This window comes from Anolis sagrei, chromosome 11, assembly GCF_037176765.1.
Source record: "Anolis sagrei isolate rAnoSag1 chromosome 11, rAnoSag1.mat, whole genome shotgun sequence".
NCBI classification, from domain to species: Eukaryota; Metazoa; Chordata; class Lepidosauria; order Squamata; family Dactyloidae; genus Anolis; species Anolis sagrei.
In genome coordinates this window covers 21,602,544-21,619,373 of record NC_090031.1, presented here as the reverse complement: position 1 = coordinate 21,619,373, position 16,830 = coordinate 21,602,544, and the positions used below count along the sequence as shown (strand labels likewise).

The 16,830-nt window shown below is 45.6% G+C and overlaps 1 protein-coding gene across 1 annotated transcript in view; it reads right to left on the bottom strand.

The window, feature by feature from the left end:
- The window catches only part of LOC132763519 (galectin-9B-like), a 37,731-nt gene extending 22,876 nt beyond the window's left edge, over nt 1–14,855 (bottom strand). The window contains exons 1-4 of the mRNA XM_060757054.2: nt 14,700–14,855; nt 7,217–7,305; nt 3,599–3,806; nt 986–1,105 (exon numbers count right to left, since the gene is read on the bottom strand). Of these exons, the coding sequence (XP_060613037.2) occupies nt 986–1,105; nt 3,599–3,806; nt 7,217–7,305; nt 14,700–14,729 (447 nt within the window). The 5' untranslated portion in view covers nt 14,730–14,855. The remainder of the gene's footprint in view (nt 1–985; nt 1,106–3,598; nt 3,807–7,216; nt 7,306–14,699) is intronic.
- Nucleotides 14,856–16,830: the final 1,975 nt, after the last annotated feature.

The window sequence follows — 16,830 nt, the reverse complement described above, 5'->3', positions numbered from 1 at the left end:
CCAGGGAGCGGAGTGAGCTTCCGCTGTCAGCCCTGGCTTCTGTCATCCTAGCAGTTCAAAAACATGCAAATGTGAGTAGATCAATAGGTACCGCTCCGGCGGGAAGGTAACGGTGCTCCATGCGGTCATGCTGGCCACATGACCTTGGAGGTGTCTATGGACAACGCTGGCTCTTCGGCTTAGAAATGGAGATGAGCACCACACCCCAGAGTCAGACATGACTGGACTTAATGTCAGGGGACAACCTTTACCTTTTATATATTACTAATAGCACAATATTAGTATATAATGACGAATAATATTAGTATTAAGTCACATTGACCAACTGTCTGCGCAGGGTTCCATACTTCTCACTTTAACAACACAACCGTTCAATGCTAAGGCTTCCCTCCAAAATGGAACTGTAAGAGGAGAGTCTACTGAACAAGCCAGTACCTGCCACATACCAGTACTGCCATCTGTTGAGGAGTTACGAAGGTGGAGGCATTACTTTTCATTCAACCCTTGTATTACATTAGCGCAGCATAATATTAAGGTAAAGGTAGTCCCCTGACATTAAGTCCAGTCATGTCTGACTCTGGGGTGTGGTGCTCATCTCCATTTCTAAGCCGAAGAGCCAGCGTTGCCCGTAGACACCTCCAAGGTCATGTGGCCGGCATGACTGCATGGAGCGCCGTTACCTTCCCGCCGGAGCGGTACCTATTGATCTACTCACATTTGCATGTTTTCGAACTGCTAGGTTGGCAGAAGCTAGGGCTGACAGCAGAAGCTTACGCCGCTCCCCAGAATCGAACCTGCGACCTTTCGATCAACAAGCTCGGCAGCTCAGTGCTTTAACCCACTGCGCCACCGGGGACTCCAGCATAATATTAGTAGTATATATATTACTAATAGCACAATATTAGTATATAATTACTAATAATATTAGTATTAATATATAGTAGTATTAGTACAAAGAATGGCCCCCCAAAACCCTGCTACGTACAGGAGGGCCTTGGAAGTTAATGGATGCCACTTCAATGCCTCCGGAGACAGCGATGGCCTCCACTCTGGACAGGGGGATCCGATGTAGGAACTCGAAGAAATGCCTGCCATCCACAGCAACCTTAAATTGACAGAAACAGAGGTGATAATTGTTCAGCATCCACTAACACTTCCGTAGTGGAACAAATCAGAGTACGACTACTACGAATCTAATGAGAAAAGGACCTCAACCCTCTCTGTTTATGGTTAACCACCACTCAAACTTTCATACAGTGGCACTTATTTCTCATGCTAGTAAGGTAATGCTCAAGATCCCACAAGGAAGGCTCCAGCAAGACATGGAGAGAGAGTTGCCAGATGGACAAGCTGGGTTTAGAAAAGGCAGAGGAAGGAGAGACCACATTGCCAATATCTGGATGCTGGATAATGAAGGAAGGCAGGGAGTTTCAAAGAAACACCTTGTTGTTGTTTATTCGTTCAGTCGTTTCTGACTCTTTGTGACCTCCTGGATCATCCCATGGCAGAGCTCCCTGTCGGCCATCATCACCTGCAGTTCCTTCAAAGCCAAGGCTGTGACGATGTGTAAATTTTATTCCTTTGGTTATGTGTAGTTTGGACAGTGGTTTAGGGATGGTAAGTATGGGAGATTATGTTTTGTTGGAGAGGGTGGCTTGGCGTTAGCTGAGTTGCCATAGCAACAGGGGCGGAGCCAACTGCCTCTTCAGGGGCAACTGTTTTGAAAAAGAGTCAGTCAGTACGCCAGCGAGCTACTGAGTGGACTGAATCTTTTGGTGGAGATTCAGGGAATGTGTCTGTAGCCAGTGTGCTATAGGGAAAGACTGAATCTCTTGGTGGAGATTCAGGGAATCAATTGGTGACCAAGTGGTTGCAGAGAAGGACCCGGTACAGGGGGCTGTTGATTCTGAATTAAGAATCAAGGTTTAGCTGGGTTTAAGCCTGTTGTGCCAGCTGTGAAACCTTATGAAGTGTTTGCCTGAGTTTACTCATGAAACCTTTCCAATGTATCCATCAAGATTTGTGCCTCTTTTGAAGAACAGTTATACATTGTTATACTCCTGTTAAAATAAACTTGTTACTGTTTTCCTCAAGCCTTGCCTGATACAGTTTCTCCTAAGTTGAACAGCCTGCAACAGTAAAGTCAAGCCAAGAAAGTAAACGCTACGCTATCAAGTGAATAAAGCCTTCTGTAATTAACAGTCCCTTTATAAAATAGCTCCTAGGTTGATATTGATCGTTGCCCGGCTTCCCTCATAGATTAGGTGGCAGTGGGTGCTTTGCCACGCGCACCTTCACAATTGGTGGCTTTCGGTGGCATTAAAACGGTCATCGTTACAATTGGTGGCAGCAGTTTAACAACTCCTTCACAAAGGCAGTCACTTCAAGGATACCATCCATCCACCTTGCCCTTGGTCGGCCCCTCTTCCTTTTTCCTTCCATTTCCCCCAGCATCATTCTCTTCTCTAAGCTTTCCTGTCTTCTCTTTATGTGGCCGAAGGACTTCATCTTTGCCTCTAATATCCAAGTTCTGAGAGTGCCTTGGACCACAAGAAGATCCAACCAGTCCATACTTCAGGAAATAAAGCCTGACTGCTCATTGGAGGGAAGGATAGTAGAGACCAAGATGAAGTACTTTAGCCACATCATGAGAAGACAGAAAGCTGTTGAGATTAATATCACAATTCAGCAGCAGATCAGTTGCACAACTTCAACTTCAGTTACACAACTTCAGCGCTTTCCAGTAGCTTCTTCCTGCACAGTATTTTCAGTCAACTGCTCCCACAAACTGCAGTCACTCTGGAACTCTTTTGCAGACACTTGAGCACATGCCCGGCCATTGTCAGCTTTACTATTGTTTTCCCCTCCAATCTAGATGACACTACAAACTTACCACAGCACACGGTTATATCTTGTCTTTTAATCAATTACATAGAGCCTTTGACGAACAGCATCACAGCACAAGGAGAGAGAATACACTGTACATGACTTCCTTATATACAATTCTATACAATTACACATAGCAATCTCTGATTGGTTCCCAACTCATTAACTAAACTCAGACCCAGGATTGCATCATTCACAATCACCTGGACTAGGCCAGAACACATTCCCCAAATGAAGTTCTATATACAGTTAATGCATGACTCAGCATTTCCAATAGAAGCCCATTAGCAGTGCATGACTCAGCTATATTACATTACAATACATTGTAAAACCTGACAAAAGCTTAGAGAAGACAATGATGCTGGGGAAAATGGAAGGAAAAAGGAAGAGGGGCTGACCAAGGGCAAGATGGAGGGATGGTATCTTTGAAGGGATTGGCTTGACTCTGAAGGAGCTGGGGGTGGTGACGGCCGACAGGGAGCTCTGGCATGGGCTGGTCCATTCGTCAAGCCCCGCACATCGCATGATGTGTTCTGCATACACGTTGAATAAGTTGTGTGAGAGTATACAACCCTGCCGTATGCCTTTCCCCATCTTGAACCAGTCTTGTCGTTCCATGGTCAGTTTCAGAGAAGACAATAGGCCAACTTTCGAGTGGAAAAGAAAAAGACAACACAGGCTAACCCACAAACTGCATTTATCTTCGCAGTACCTTGAAGGAGCTGTTATTCACAAGGAACCGGATTTCAAACGGATGCCCTTTGCGGAAGGGCATTTCGTGCTTCCTTTGTTCATGTTGCCAATTTCCCCTTTCAAATGAATTCCCCACCACACAACCGTCGTCAAAGCGAGCATTGAAATGGAAAGCAATGTCGGGCCTGGGTGACGGGGCAGAGCCACACTGAAAGTCAATCTGGAATCTATAATAGAAAAAAAAATACAGTGAGTATTAGAAGTAGAGGTCGGCTGTGACCAACAGTGCTGTGGATTTCGAAGAGGAACAAATAGAGGGTGACAGAAAGAAACACCCTTAGAGGAAGAAGGAAGCTCAAGCAAACCCTTTTCGGGACCGTCTTCAAACTGGAAATGTATGTCCTCATTGCAAAAAAAAACAAACATGTATAACAAATCACACCGCGGCTCCTTCAAAATATAATGACCCCTGGTGGCGCAGTGGGTTAAACCCCTGTGCCGGCAGGACTGAAGACCGACAGGTCGCAGGTTCGAATCCGGGGAGAGGCGGATGAGCTCCCTCTATCAGCTCCAGCTCCTCATGCGGAGACATGAGAGAAGCCTCCAACAAGGATGATAAAAACATCAAATCATCCAGGCGTCCCCTGGGCAACGTCCTTGCAGACGGCCAATTCTCTCACACCAGGAGCGACTTGCAGTTTCTCAAGTCACTCCTGACATGACAAAAAAAAAAACCCTATCAAATTATAACGATGACACTACTCCAGATTAGCTCATCAAAAATATAGAGGGAGAATAGTTTTTCTATTTAACAGTTAGGAACTGGGAACCACTGGAACTGTGAGACTTCAAAGAATTCTTTAAAAGGTTCAGCTGCCACCATATTACTAATGAACAGGCTGAGGTACTATTGAGAGGTTGTTCAGTAACACACTCTGCGTTACTCTAGTTTTCTTAGAGGCTGGTAAAAATGCTGACTTGAATAACCCTTTTACCACAAAGGTATTCACACTGAGGCTGGTATAAGTTGATAAAAATAACAAGAACTTTATTTAAACAGACTTGGATATTTCAGGTACAAATGCTTGATGTTTTCAGTAAAAATCTGGCATACAAAGCTTGTGGTTACGTTTGAGAAGAGATCTTAAAAACTTCTGGGTTACTAGAACACCCCCCCCCCTTAAGGCAAACCTAACCTAAGATGGCGTCTCCCTGTCTCCCTTCTCTAAAATGAATGCCGTGGCTTCGCCAGGCCCACCTCCTTAGGCCTAAGCTAGCTTGCCAAGGTAAGGGATTCACAGGGGCGGCTCGTCCATTACGCGAAGTAAGCGGTCGCAGAACACTTTTTTTTGCCAGGGGCGCAGAGGCGCCTCTGTAAATGCCCCTCGACTACCACTTGAGGAGCGTCCAATCAGCTCACAACAGCCCTAGCCGTCTGGGGGGAGCCTCGGCTTTCTTGCCTCGCTGCCGGGCGATCCTCTTCCCAAAGGAATTATATATTTATTATTCTATTATTCTATGTTGTTATTGTTATTATTATTATTATTATTATTATTATTATATTTCTGTGACTCTGCACATGCTCAGGAACAGTAGCCTAGCTTTGCAGTGCTGGATTTCTAATTATTATTATATTAATATTATTATTATTGGGTTGTGGTAGGTTTTTTCGGGCTATATGGCCATGTTCTAGAGGCATTCTCTCCTGACGTTTCGCCTGCATCTATGGCAAGCATCCTCAGAGGTAGTGAGGTCTGTTGGAACTAGGAAAAATGGATTTATATATCTGTGGAATGACCAGGGTGAGACAAAGGACTCTTGTCTGCTGGAGCTAGGTGTGAATGTTTCAACTGACCACCTTGATTAGCATACAAATATTACATTTTATTTATATAGGTACTAGCTGTACCTGCCATGTGTTGCTGTGGCCAATCTTCCCTCCCTCTTTCTCTCCCTCTTTCCTTCCTTCCTTCCTTCCTTCCTTCCTTCCTTCCTTTCTTCTTTCCCTTCTTTCCTTCTCCCCTTTTTCTTTCTTTCCTTTCTTCTTTCTCTACCTCTTTCCTTCCTTTCTTCACTTTTTTGCTTCCATCCTTCCTTCTCTTTTTCCTTCCCTCCCTTTCTCTCCTTCTTTCCCTCCTTCCTTCGCTCCCTCTTTCCTTCCTTCCCTTTCTTCTTTCCTTCTCTCTCTTCCTTCCTTCTCTACCTTTTTCCTTCCCTCCCCCTTTATCTTCCTCTTTCTCTCCTTTCTTCCTTCTCTACCTCTTTCCTTCCTTCCCCTTTTTCTTTCTCTCCTTTCTTCTTTCTCTACCTCTTTCCTTCCTTTCTTCACTTTTTGCTTCCTTCTCTTTTTCCTTCCCTCCCTTTCTCTCCTTCTTTCCCTCCTTCCTTCGCTCCCTCTTTCCTTCCTTCCCTTCCTTCTTTCCTTCTCCCCCTTCCTTCCTTCTCTACCTTTTTCCCTCCCTCCCCCTTTATTTTCCTCTTTCTCTCCTTTCTTCCTTCTCTACCTCTTCCCTTCCTTCCCTTTTTCTTTCTCTCCTTTCTTCTTTCTCTACCTCTTTCCTTCCTTCCTTTCTTCGCTTTTTGCTTCCATCCTTCCTTCTCTTTTTCCTTCCCTCCCTTTCTCTCCTTCTTTCCCTTTTTCCTTCGCTCCCTCTTTCCTTCCTTCCCTTTTTTCTTTCCTTCTCTCCCTTCCTTCCTTCTCTAACCTTTTCCTTCCTTCCCCCCTTTTTCTTTATCTTCCTCTTTCTCTCTTCCTTCTCTACCTCTTCCCTTCCTTCCCCTTTTTCTTTCTCTCCTTTCTTCTTTCTCTGCCTCTTTCCTTCCTTTCTTCACTTTTTGCTTCCATCCTTCCTTCCCTTTTTCCTTCCCTCCCTTTCTCTCCTTCTTTCCCTTTTTCCTTCGCTCCCTCTTTCCTTCCTTCCCTTTTTTCTTTCCTTCTCTCCCTTCCTTCCTCCTCTACCTTTTTCCTTCCTTCCCCCCTTTTTCTTTATCTTCCTCTTTCTCTCCTTTCTTCCTTCTCTACCTCTTCCCCTCCTTCCCCTTTTTCTTTTTCTCCTTTCATCTTTCTCTACCTCTTTCCTTCCTTTCTTCACTTTTTGCTTCCTTCTCTTTTTCCTTCCCTCCCTTTCTCTCCTTCTTTCCCTCCTTCCTTCCTTCGCTCTCTCTTTCCTTCCTTCCCTTCCTTCTTTCCTTCTCTCCCTTTCTTCCTTCTCTACCTTTTTCCTTCCTTTCCCCCTTTTTTTTATCTTCCTCTTTCTCTCCTTTCTTCCTTCTCTACCTCTTTCCTTCCTTCCTTTGCTCTTTGCTTCTTTCTTTCTTTCTTTCTTTCTTTCTCCCCTTCCTTCCCTTTTTCTGTATCATTATTTAGCTTTGGGGGGGGGGGGTTGGGGGGGTATGAGTGATGGTCACTCACTGGTCAATTAGGGGTATAGTATCCAAATTTTGTGTTATGTTAATCCCACAAACGAACATTACATTTTTATTTATATAGATGGATGGAGAAGATTGCACGTTTAGAGATACCATTTGTCACTACTTCGTGGTGCTCTAATACGGCCTTGATGTTTTGGAAACAGCCTGTTTGGGTGAACCATAACGCAACCTCTTCCGCCCCACCAACCCTGGATGGACTGCTTACCTTTTACAGGAACGTTGAACACTTCCTGAAATCATCACCATCATCCCATCTCGAAGACCTCCATAAATGTGACCAGTAAAGGGAAGTGACTGGGGAGAGGCAAATAAAAAAATATGAGTTACATAGGGTTCCTCCCTTGCTGGCCTGCCAAAGCCTTTCATTTGGATTTCTGTGAGTTTTCCGGGCTGACTGGCCATGTCCCAGAAGCATTCTCTCCTGACATTTCGCCTGCATCTATGGCAGGCATCATCAGAGGTTGTGAGGTTAAAACTGGTGCACCAGTTGCGACTGTGCCTCAAGAAGCCTGACTTGGCCATGGTGGTCCACTCCATAGTTACAACCAGAATGGACTACTGCAATGCACTCTACATTGGGCTGCCCTTGAAGATGGTTTGGAAATGGCAATTAGTTCAAAGATTGACTGCCAGATTTACATATATTATAGTGCGGTTGATATATCTGTGGAATAATGTCCATAGTGGGAGAAAGAAATAACTCTTGTCTGTGGGAGGCAAGTTTGAATGTTGCCAGCTTGATTAGCTTTGAATGGCTTTGCAGTTTCAAAGCCTGGCTGCTTCCTGCCTGGGAGAATCCTTTGCTGAGAAAATGCTTCTGGAACATGGCCATACAGCCTTCTGGCCATGAAAGCCTTAGAATCCTAGAGTTGGAAGGGACCTCATGGGCCATCCAGTCCAACCCCATTCTGCCAAGAAGCAGGAAAATCCCATTCAAAGCACCCCCGACAGATGGCCATCCAGCCTCTGTTTAAAAGCCTACAGAGAAGGAGCCTCCACCATGCTCTTGGGCAGAGAGTTCCACTGCTGAACAGATCTCATAGAATAGAATCACAGAATCATAGAGTTGGAAGAGACCTCATGGGCCATCCAGTCCAACCCCATTCTGCCAAGAAGCAGGAAAATCGCATTCCAAGCACCCCTGACAGATGGCCATCCAGCCTCTGTTTAAAAACCTCCAAAGAAGGAGCCTCCACCACACCCCACCACACTCCACCACACCCCACTGCTGAACAGCTCTCACAGTCAGGAAGTTCTTCCTCATGTTCAGATGGAATCTCCTTTCTTGTAGTTTGAAGCCATTGTTCCATTGTGTCCTAGTCTCCATGGAAGCAGAAAACAAGCTTGCTCCCTCCTCCCTATGACTTCCCCTTACATACTTATACATGCTTATCATGTTTCCTCTCAGCCTTCTCTTCTTCAGGCTAAACATGCCCAGCTCTTTAAGCCGCCCCTCATAGGGCTTGTTCTCCAGACCCTTGATCATTTTAATCACCTTCCTCTGGACACATTCCAGCTTGTCAACATCTCTCTCCAATGTTGTGCCCAGAATTGAACACAATAGTCACACAAAAGATGCATGAAGCCGATTGGTCGGGCAATGCTTGGACAGATAGCTGAGTCTGAGACTTTTGGATACTGTTACATTTTTGTTCAGGCTTGAGCTATGCATTTGCACAGAGAGATCCTGGGCAGAGCATTCCTACTGAACAGCTCTCTCTCATAGTGACGTCCTAATCTCCAGGGCAGCAGAAAACAAGCTTGCTCACTCCTCCTCCCTATGATTTCCTCTCACGTATTTGTACAGGTCTATCATGTCTCCTCTCAGCCTTCTCTTCTGAAGGTTAACATGCCCAGCTCTTTAAGCCACTCCTCATAGGGCTTGTTCTCCAGACCCTTGATCATTTGAGTCACCCTGCTCTGGACACATTCCAACTTAGAGTCAATATGCCCCTTATATCTCACATATTTATACATGGCTATCATGTCTCCTCTCAGCCTTCTCTTCTTCAGGCTAAACATGTCCAGCTCCTTAAGCCGCTCCTCATGGGGCTTGTTCTCCAGACCCTTGATCATTTGAGTCACCCTCCTCTGGACACATTCCAACTTAGTCAATATCCCCCTTATATCTCACATATTTATACATGGCTATCATGTCTCCTCTCAGCCTTCTCTTCTTCAGGCTAAACATGCCCAGCTCTTTAAGCCGCTCCTCATGGGGCTTGTTCTCCAGACCCTTGATCATTTTAGTCGTCCTCCTCTGGACACATTCCTTCGACGACATGTCATTGTCAACATTTCCTTGAGTATGGATTGCCTGGCGGTGTAAATCTGCTCCATGTACCTTCTCTTCTAGCCTTATCACTAACCCTGCATTGCTTTACAAGGCTCAAAGGTTGTGTTTCTTTGAATCCTTCTCTTTGATTTCATGCCCTTTGGACACAGAACGAAAGCTGGGCTGGTTTGCGTCCCTGCGAGGCCTCGAACTTCCTGGTTTTACACTTTCGTTTCCGTCCTGCACAACAGCCTCAGAGCAAGATATTCGTCCGAGTAACGTAAATAAAGAGCAGAAAGAGATGCTACATGGCTTGTTTTCTGCTTCCCTGGACGCAATGAAGCAACGGCTTCAAACTACAAGAGAGGAGATTCCACCTGAACATGAGGAAGAACTTTCTGACTGTGAGAGCTGTTCAGCAGTGGAACTCTCTGCCACAGAATGTGATGAAGGCTCCTTCTTTGGGGACTTTTATGCAGAGGCTGAATGACCATCTGTTGGGGGTGCTTTGAATGAGATTTTCCTGCTTCTTGGCAGAATGGGGTTGGACTGGATGGCCCATGAGGTCTCTTCCAACTCTATGGTTCTAATTGCTAATATCTACCTGGAGCAAGGCTTTTGTAAAGTCTGTGGGACTTAATTGCTCACTCATAACCAAACTAGCCTTCAATCAGTCTTGTGTTCAAACAAAGGCCGTGATAATATATCACTGGGGGGATTATTGTGAGAGCTGCAAACAAGCCTAGAGGCACCAGATAGAGGATACCATTGTCTCCACTCTTCAAACAATCCTTGTACTTTGACTCTGCGTAACTTCAGGTCATGAATCATAGAATCCTAGAGTTGGAAGAGACCTCATGGGCCATCCGGTCCAACCCCATTCTGCCAAGAAGCAGGAAAATTGCATTCAAAGCACCCCCAACAGATGGTCATCCAGCTTCTGCTTCAAAGCCTCCAAAGAAGGAGCCTCCACCACACTCCAGGGCAGAGAGTTCCACTGCTGAACGGCTCTTCCAGTCAGGAAGTTCTTCCTAATGTTGAGATGGAATCTCCTTTCGTGTAGTTTGAAGCCCTAGTCTCCAGGGCAGCAGAAAACAAGTCTGCTCTCTCCTCCTTTGGCTATCATGTCTCCTCTCAGCCTTCTCTTCTTCAAGCTAAACATGCCCAGCTCTTTAAGCCACTCCTCATAGGGCCTGTTCTCCAGACCCTTGATTCTCTGCGTTACCTGTTCTGGACAAATTCCAGCTTAAATATCCCCCTTACATCTCACATATTTATACATGGTCCTCATCATGTCCCAGCCTTCTCTTCTTCAGGCTAAACATGCCCAGCTCTTTAAGCTGCTCCTCATAGGGCTTGTTCTCCAGACCCTTTATCATTTTAGTTGCCGTCCTCTGGACCCATTCCAGCTTGTCAATATCTCTCTTCAATTGTGGTGCCCATGCTGTCATTTGATACTAGGTAAATATAAAGGTTGTCCCCTGACATTAAGTCTAGTTGTGTCCAACTCTGGGGTGTGGTGCTCATTTCCATTTCTAAGCTGAAGAACTGGCGCTGTCCTTAGACACCTCTAAGGTCATGTGGCTGGCATGACTGCATGGAGCGCTGTTACCTTCCTGCCGGAGCGGTACCTATTGATCTACTCACATTTGCATGTTTTCTGCTAGGTTGGCAGAAGCTAGGGCTGACAGTGGAAGCTCACGACACTCCCCGGAATCGAACCTACGATCTTTCGATCAACAAGCTCAGCAGCTCAGCGCTTTAACCCACTGCTCCACCGGGGGCTCCGGACACATTCTAGCTTAGAGTAAATATCCCCCTTACATCTCACATATTTATACATGGCCCTCATCATGTCCCAGCCTTCTCTTCTTCAGGCTAAACATGCCCAGCTCTTTAAGCCACTCCTCATAGGGTCTGTTCTCCAGACCCTTGATTCTCTGAGTCACCCTCTTCTGGACACATTCTAGCTTAGAGTCAATATTCCCCTTACATCTCACATATTTATACATGGCTCTCATGTCTCCTCTCAGCCTTTTCTTCTTCAGGCTAAACATTCCCAGCTCTTTAAGCCGCTCCTCATAGGACTTGTTCTCCAGACCCTTGATCATTTGAGTCACCCTCCTCTGGACACATTCCATCTTTTCAATATCTCTATTCAATTGTGGTGCCCATGATGTCATTTGGTACTAGGTAAATGTAAAGGTTGTCCCCTGACATTAAATCTAGTTGTGTCCAACTCTGGGTGGTGGTGCTCATCTCCATTTCCAAACCGAAGAGCCGGCGCTGTCCTTAGACACCTCCAAGGTCATGTGGCTGGCATGACTGCATGGAGCGGTGTTACCTCCCGCTGGAGCAGTACCTATTGATCTACTCATATTTGCATGTTTTCGAATTGCTAGGTTGGCAGAAGCTAGGGCTGACAGCGGAAGCTCACGCCACTCCCCAGATTTGAACCTGCAACCTTTTGGTCAACAAGCTCAGCAGCTCAGTGCTTTAACCCATTGTGCCACCAGGGTCTCAGTGGGTTAAACTGAGATATAAATAGTTATATCTCAGTTAATAATAATAATAATAATAATAATAATAATAATTTATAACTGAGATAATTATTTATATCTCAATTTAACCCACTGAGCCCCCAGTGGCGCAGTGGGTTAAACTGCTGTACCAATCTTGTTATGTGTCAAATTATTATTATTATTATTACTATGATTACTATTATTATTTGACACATAACAAGATTGGGACACAGAAAACAAGATCACTATGCTGGCTTTTGTATTGGATCATGTCGTACACTTCCCAAGTGGGTTGTAGGGTGAGGATGCTTGCCATAGATGCTTGCCATAGATGCAGGCGAAACGTCAGGAGAGAATGCCTCTAGATCATGGCCATACAGCCCGAAAAAACCTACAACAACCCAGTGATTCCGGCCATGAAAGCCTTCAACAATACTTCCCAAGTGTCTAGGACTGTGTGATGTATTGATGAATAATATGTGCAGATCCAAGTACGGTAGCCTTTTGCAGCTGACTTTGTCAGTGCTGATTGTTTTTAAGTGCAGGCCAAGGTCTTTAGGCATTCTCTGTGGTGGCCCCCCGGCTATGGAACTCCCTCCGTGGCGAGATTAGGTCTGCCACCTCCCTCCTGTCCTTTAGGAAGCAACTAAAATCCTGGCTCTGGAATCAGGCATTCACAGATTGACTCAGAGTTAATGGACAACAATAATTGGATTGAGTTGGATGATGTTTTGAACTTGATGAATTGCTTTGTGTATGTATTTTAGTACTTATTTATTGTGTGTGTTGTTTTATATTTATTGTATAGCATTGAATTTTTGCTAGGTTGGCAGAAGCTGGGGCTAACAGCAGAAGCTCATGCAGCTCCCTGGATTAATAATAATAATAATAATAATAATAATAATAAGAAGAAGAAGAAGAAGAAGAAGAAGAAGAAGAATTGTCGAAGGCTTTCATGGCCGGAATCACTGGGTTGTTGTAGGTTTTTCCGGGCTATATGGCCATGTTCTAGAACATGGCCATATAGCCCGGAAAAACCTACAACAACCCAATAATAATAATAATAATAATAATAATAATAATAATAATCTTTATTTCTACCCCGCCACCATCTCCCCAACGGGGACTCAGAGCGCCTTACATGGGGCCAAGCCCGGACAACATAATACAACAAAATAAAACCAGAGCATAAACAATAAACAACATCATCAAATTACATAAAGAAAACAACACTGTCATGAAATAACATTCCAATAGGCACAAGTACAATAACAATGGATGTACAGGATAAAAACTCTAATGAGATAAAAATAGGGGCAAGTTATCTGTAAGGAGCTAGTAAAAACATACATAGTTGTGAAGCTAAACTTCCCATTTGGAGGGTGTGTGTTCCCGTGGGAAGAGACATTCAAAAAGAACCTTAAAACCCGGCTTTTCCGCTGCGCCTTTGGCGAGTAGGTGCAAAATATTGCACCCCTTGCACCCCTCTTAGAATCTATGATTCTATGATTCTAGATGATACCAAGGTGCTTGTCTATAAAGCTATTGTCCTCCCTACCCTGCTCTACGCCTGCGAAACGTGGACTGTCTACAGACGTCACATGCAACTCCTGGAACGATTCCATCAGCGCTGCCTCCGGAAAATCCTGCAAATATCTTGGGAAGACAAGCGAACAAACGTCAGCGTGCTGGAAGAAGCAAAGACCACCAGCATTGAAGCGATGGTCCTCTGCCATCAACTCTGCTGGACCGGCCATGTTGTCCGGATGCCTGACCACCGCCTCCCAAAGCAGTTGCTCTACTCTGAACTTAAGAACGGAAAACGGAATGTTGGTGGGCAGGAAAAGAGATTTAAAGATGGCCTCAAAGTCAACCTTAAAAACTGAGAACTGGGAAGCCCTGGCCCTTGAACGCTCCAGCTGGAGGTCAGCTGTGACCAGCAGTGCTGCAGAATTCGAGGAGGCACGAGTGGAGGGTGAAAGAGAGAAACGTGCCAGGAGGAAGGCGCGTCAAGCCAATCCCGACCGGGTCCGCCTTCCACCTGGAAACCAATGCCTTCACTGTGGGAGAAGATGCGGGTCAAGAATAGGGCTCCACAGCCACCTACAGACCCACAAAAATAGTCATCAAGGAAGACCATCTTACTTGTCCAACGAGGGATCGCCTAAGTAAGTAAGTAATGATTCTAAGAGGGGTGCAAGGGGTGCAATATTGTGCACCTACTCGCCAAAGGCGCAGCGGAAGAGCCGGGTTTTAAGGTCCTTTTTGAATGTTTCTAGAGAAGGGGCTTTCCTGACCTCTCCAGGTAATGAGTTCCAAAGTCGGGGAGCCACAGAGGAGAAGGCTCTTTCCCTTGTGCACACAAGACAAGCTTGTGAGATTGGTTGGGGTGAAAGGAGGGCCTCCCCTGAAGATCTAAGGGCCCAGATTGGTACGTGGAGAGAGATTAAAACCTGAGACCTTTCGGTCAACGAGGTCAGCAGCTCAGCGGTTTAACCCACTGTGCCACTGGTACTATCCGAGCGATTAAGTGAGTGTATCATTTCCCTCTTCTTCGCCCACCCCCAATTTGTCACATTTTCCCCAGAATTGCCTTGTTGTGTCATTTCCGGTGTCGATGCAGTTATTCATATAAGCAGCCAAAAACAGGCAAGCAGATGGAATCAACTGATGCAAATCAGAACAATAAGAGGAAAAGAAAGAAGGGAAAGGAGGACTTTTAATAATATGTCCATCTCCATTGCTAGGAATGGTGATAAATCCTCATAAAGAAGAAGATTGGCAAAAGAACACATTGCTGGGGAAGTCCAGGAGATGTTTCCTCACGTCTGAATGTAAATATCAAGTCCCTGAAAGGAAAAGGAGAAGCAAAAGGAAAGAAAGGCACTCACCGGGGTGAAGTAGGGCGTCTGGAAAGCCATGCCTTGCTCTGTCCTGGCTTGAACCGGAGCCAAAGAGGAGGAGAAGACACTCGGAAGGACCTGCTCTCAACGGAGGGCTGGCAGAGATGAGACTGTCCCAAGAAAAGTGAAAGTCCAGCCCCAGAGAGAGGGGGCGTGGAAAGGGGTGGGACAGAGGCCAGCTGAAGCTGGGCTGCCTGCTTGGGAGGAGGAGGAGGAAGAATGCGATAGATCAGTGGTTCTCCAGATGTAAACTAGGTGGGATTTCTGGGAGTTGTAGGCCAAAAACATCTGGGGACCCCAGGTTGAGAACCACTGCGATAGATAAAGAGGCTCAAGGTGGTTCCCCATTCAGTTTGAGGGCCTCCATCAGGCATGGGCAAACTTATGGAGGCTCCTTCTTTGGAGGCTTTGAAACAGAGGCTAGGTGGCCATCTGTCGGGGGTGCTTTGAATGCAATTTTCATGCTCCTTAGCAGAATGGGGTTGGACTGGATGGCCCATGAGGTCTCTTCCAACTCTATGATTCTAACTTCCTGACTGTGAGAGCTCTTCAGCAGTGGAACTCTCTGCCCCGGAGTGTGGTGGAGGCTCCTTCTTTGGAGGCTTTGAAACAGAGGCTGGATGGCCATCTGTCGGGAGTGCTTTAAATGCATTTTTTTTGCTTCTTGGCAGAATGGGGTTGGACAGGATGGCCCACCAGGTCTCTTCCAACTCTACAATTCTATATTCAGCAGTGGAACTCTCTGCCCTGGAGTGTGGTGGAGGCTCCTTCTTTGGAGGCTTTGAAACAGAGGCTGGGTGGCCATCTGTCGGGGGTGCTTTGAATGCAATTTCCCTGCTTCTTGGCAGAATAGAGTTGGTTTGGATGGCCCATGAGGTCTCTTCCAACTCTAGGATTCTATGATTCTAACTTCCTGACTGTGAGAGCTGTTCAGCAGTGGAACTCTCTGCCCTGGAGTGTAGTGGAGGCTCCTTCTTTGGGGGCTTTGAAACGGAGGCTGGATGGCCATCTGTCTGGGGTGCTTTGAATGCAATTTTCTTGTTTCTTGGCAGAATGGGGTTGGACTGGATGGCCCATGAGGTTTCCATTTAAGGCCCAACGCCTTTACAAAATATTCACTGCCGATAAATCTAAAAATCAACTACAAGGGTTGAATGAAAAGTAATGCCTCCACCTTCGTTACTTAGGTTTGGATGGGAATATTTTAATAACTCAAATGAGAAATAATCCTTAGAATGTGCTCTTTAACTACCACTATTCACTTTTCCACATAATCACCAGACAATTGGATACATTTCTGCCAACAATGAACAAGTTTTCTGAAGCCGTCATGGAAGAAGTCGAGACTCTGTTTCCGCAACCCACCGTGCACAGATCTTCCGATAGCCAAGCAAAGCAATAATGTGACCCACACGTTCTTGTGAAATGCCAATTATGCTTGAAATTTCTCTCTGAGTGATACGACGATCGTCCTGAATCAATCTGTCAACATTTCGCTTGTGAAACCCGGTGGTTGCTGTCACAGAACATCCAACTCTTTGTTTGTCATGCAAGTCAGATGTTCCTACTTCAACATCTTTAAACTTACTCGCCCAATGATCAAGGGTCTGAAGAACAAGCCCTGAATCAATCTGTCCACCTTTCGCTTGTGAAACTCGGTGGTTGCTGTCAGAGGACATCCAACTCTTTGTTTGTCATGCTATATGTTCCGACCTCAACATCTTTAAACTTACTTGCCCAATGAAGCACAGTACTCACATCAACACAATCACCATAAACAGCTTGCATTCTCCGATGAATCTCCTTTGGGGTGACACCTTCTGCTGTCAAGAATTCAATGACTGCACGTGACTTAAGTTGCATTGATTGACTGCGCAGGGTTCCATACTTCGCACTTCGTTCCATACACAACCATTCAATGCTAAGGCTTCCCGCCAAAATGGAACTGTAGAGGAGAGTCTACTGAACAAGCCAGTACTTGCCGCATACCAGTACTGCCATATGTTGAGGGGTTATGAAAGTGGAGTGTTCTGGCACCGCTGGGCTTGAAACGAAGTGCTTTTAAAACAGGATGTACAACTTTAGCCCAACGGGAAGCCAGGGGCCCCTTAGAGAATTT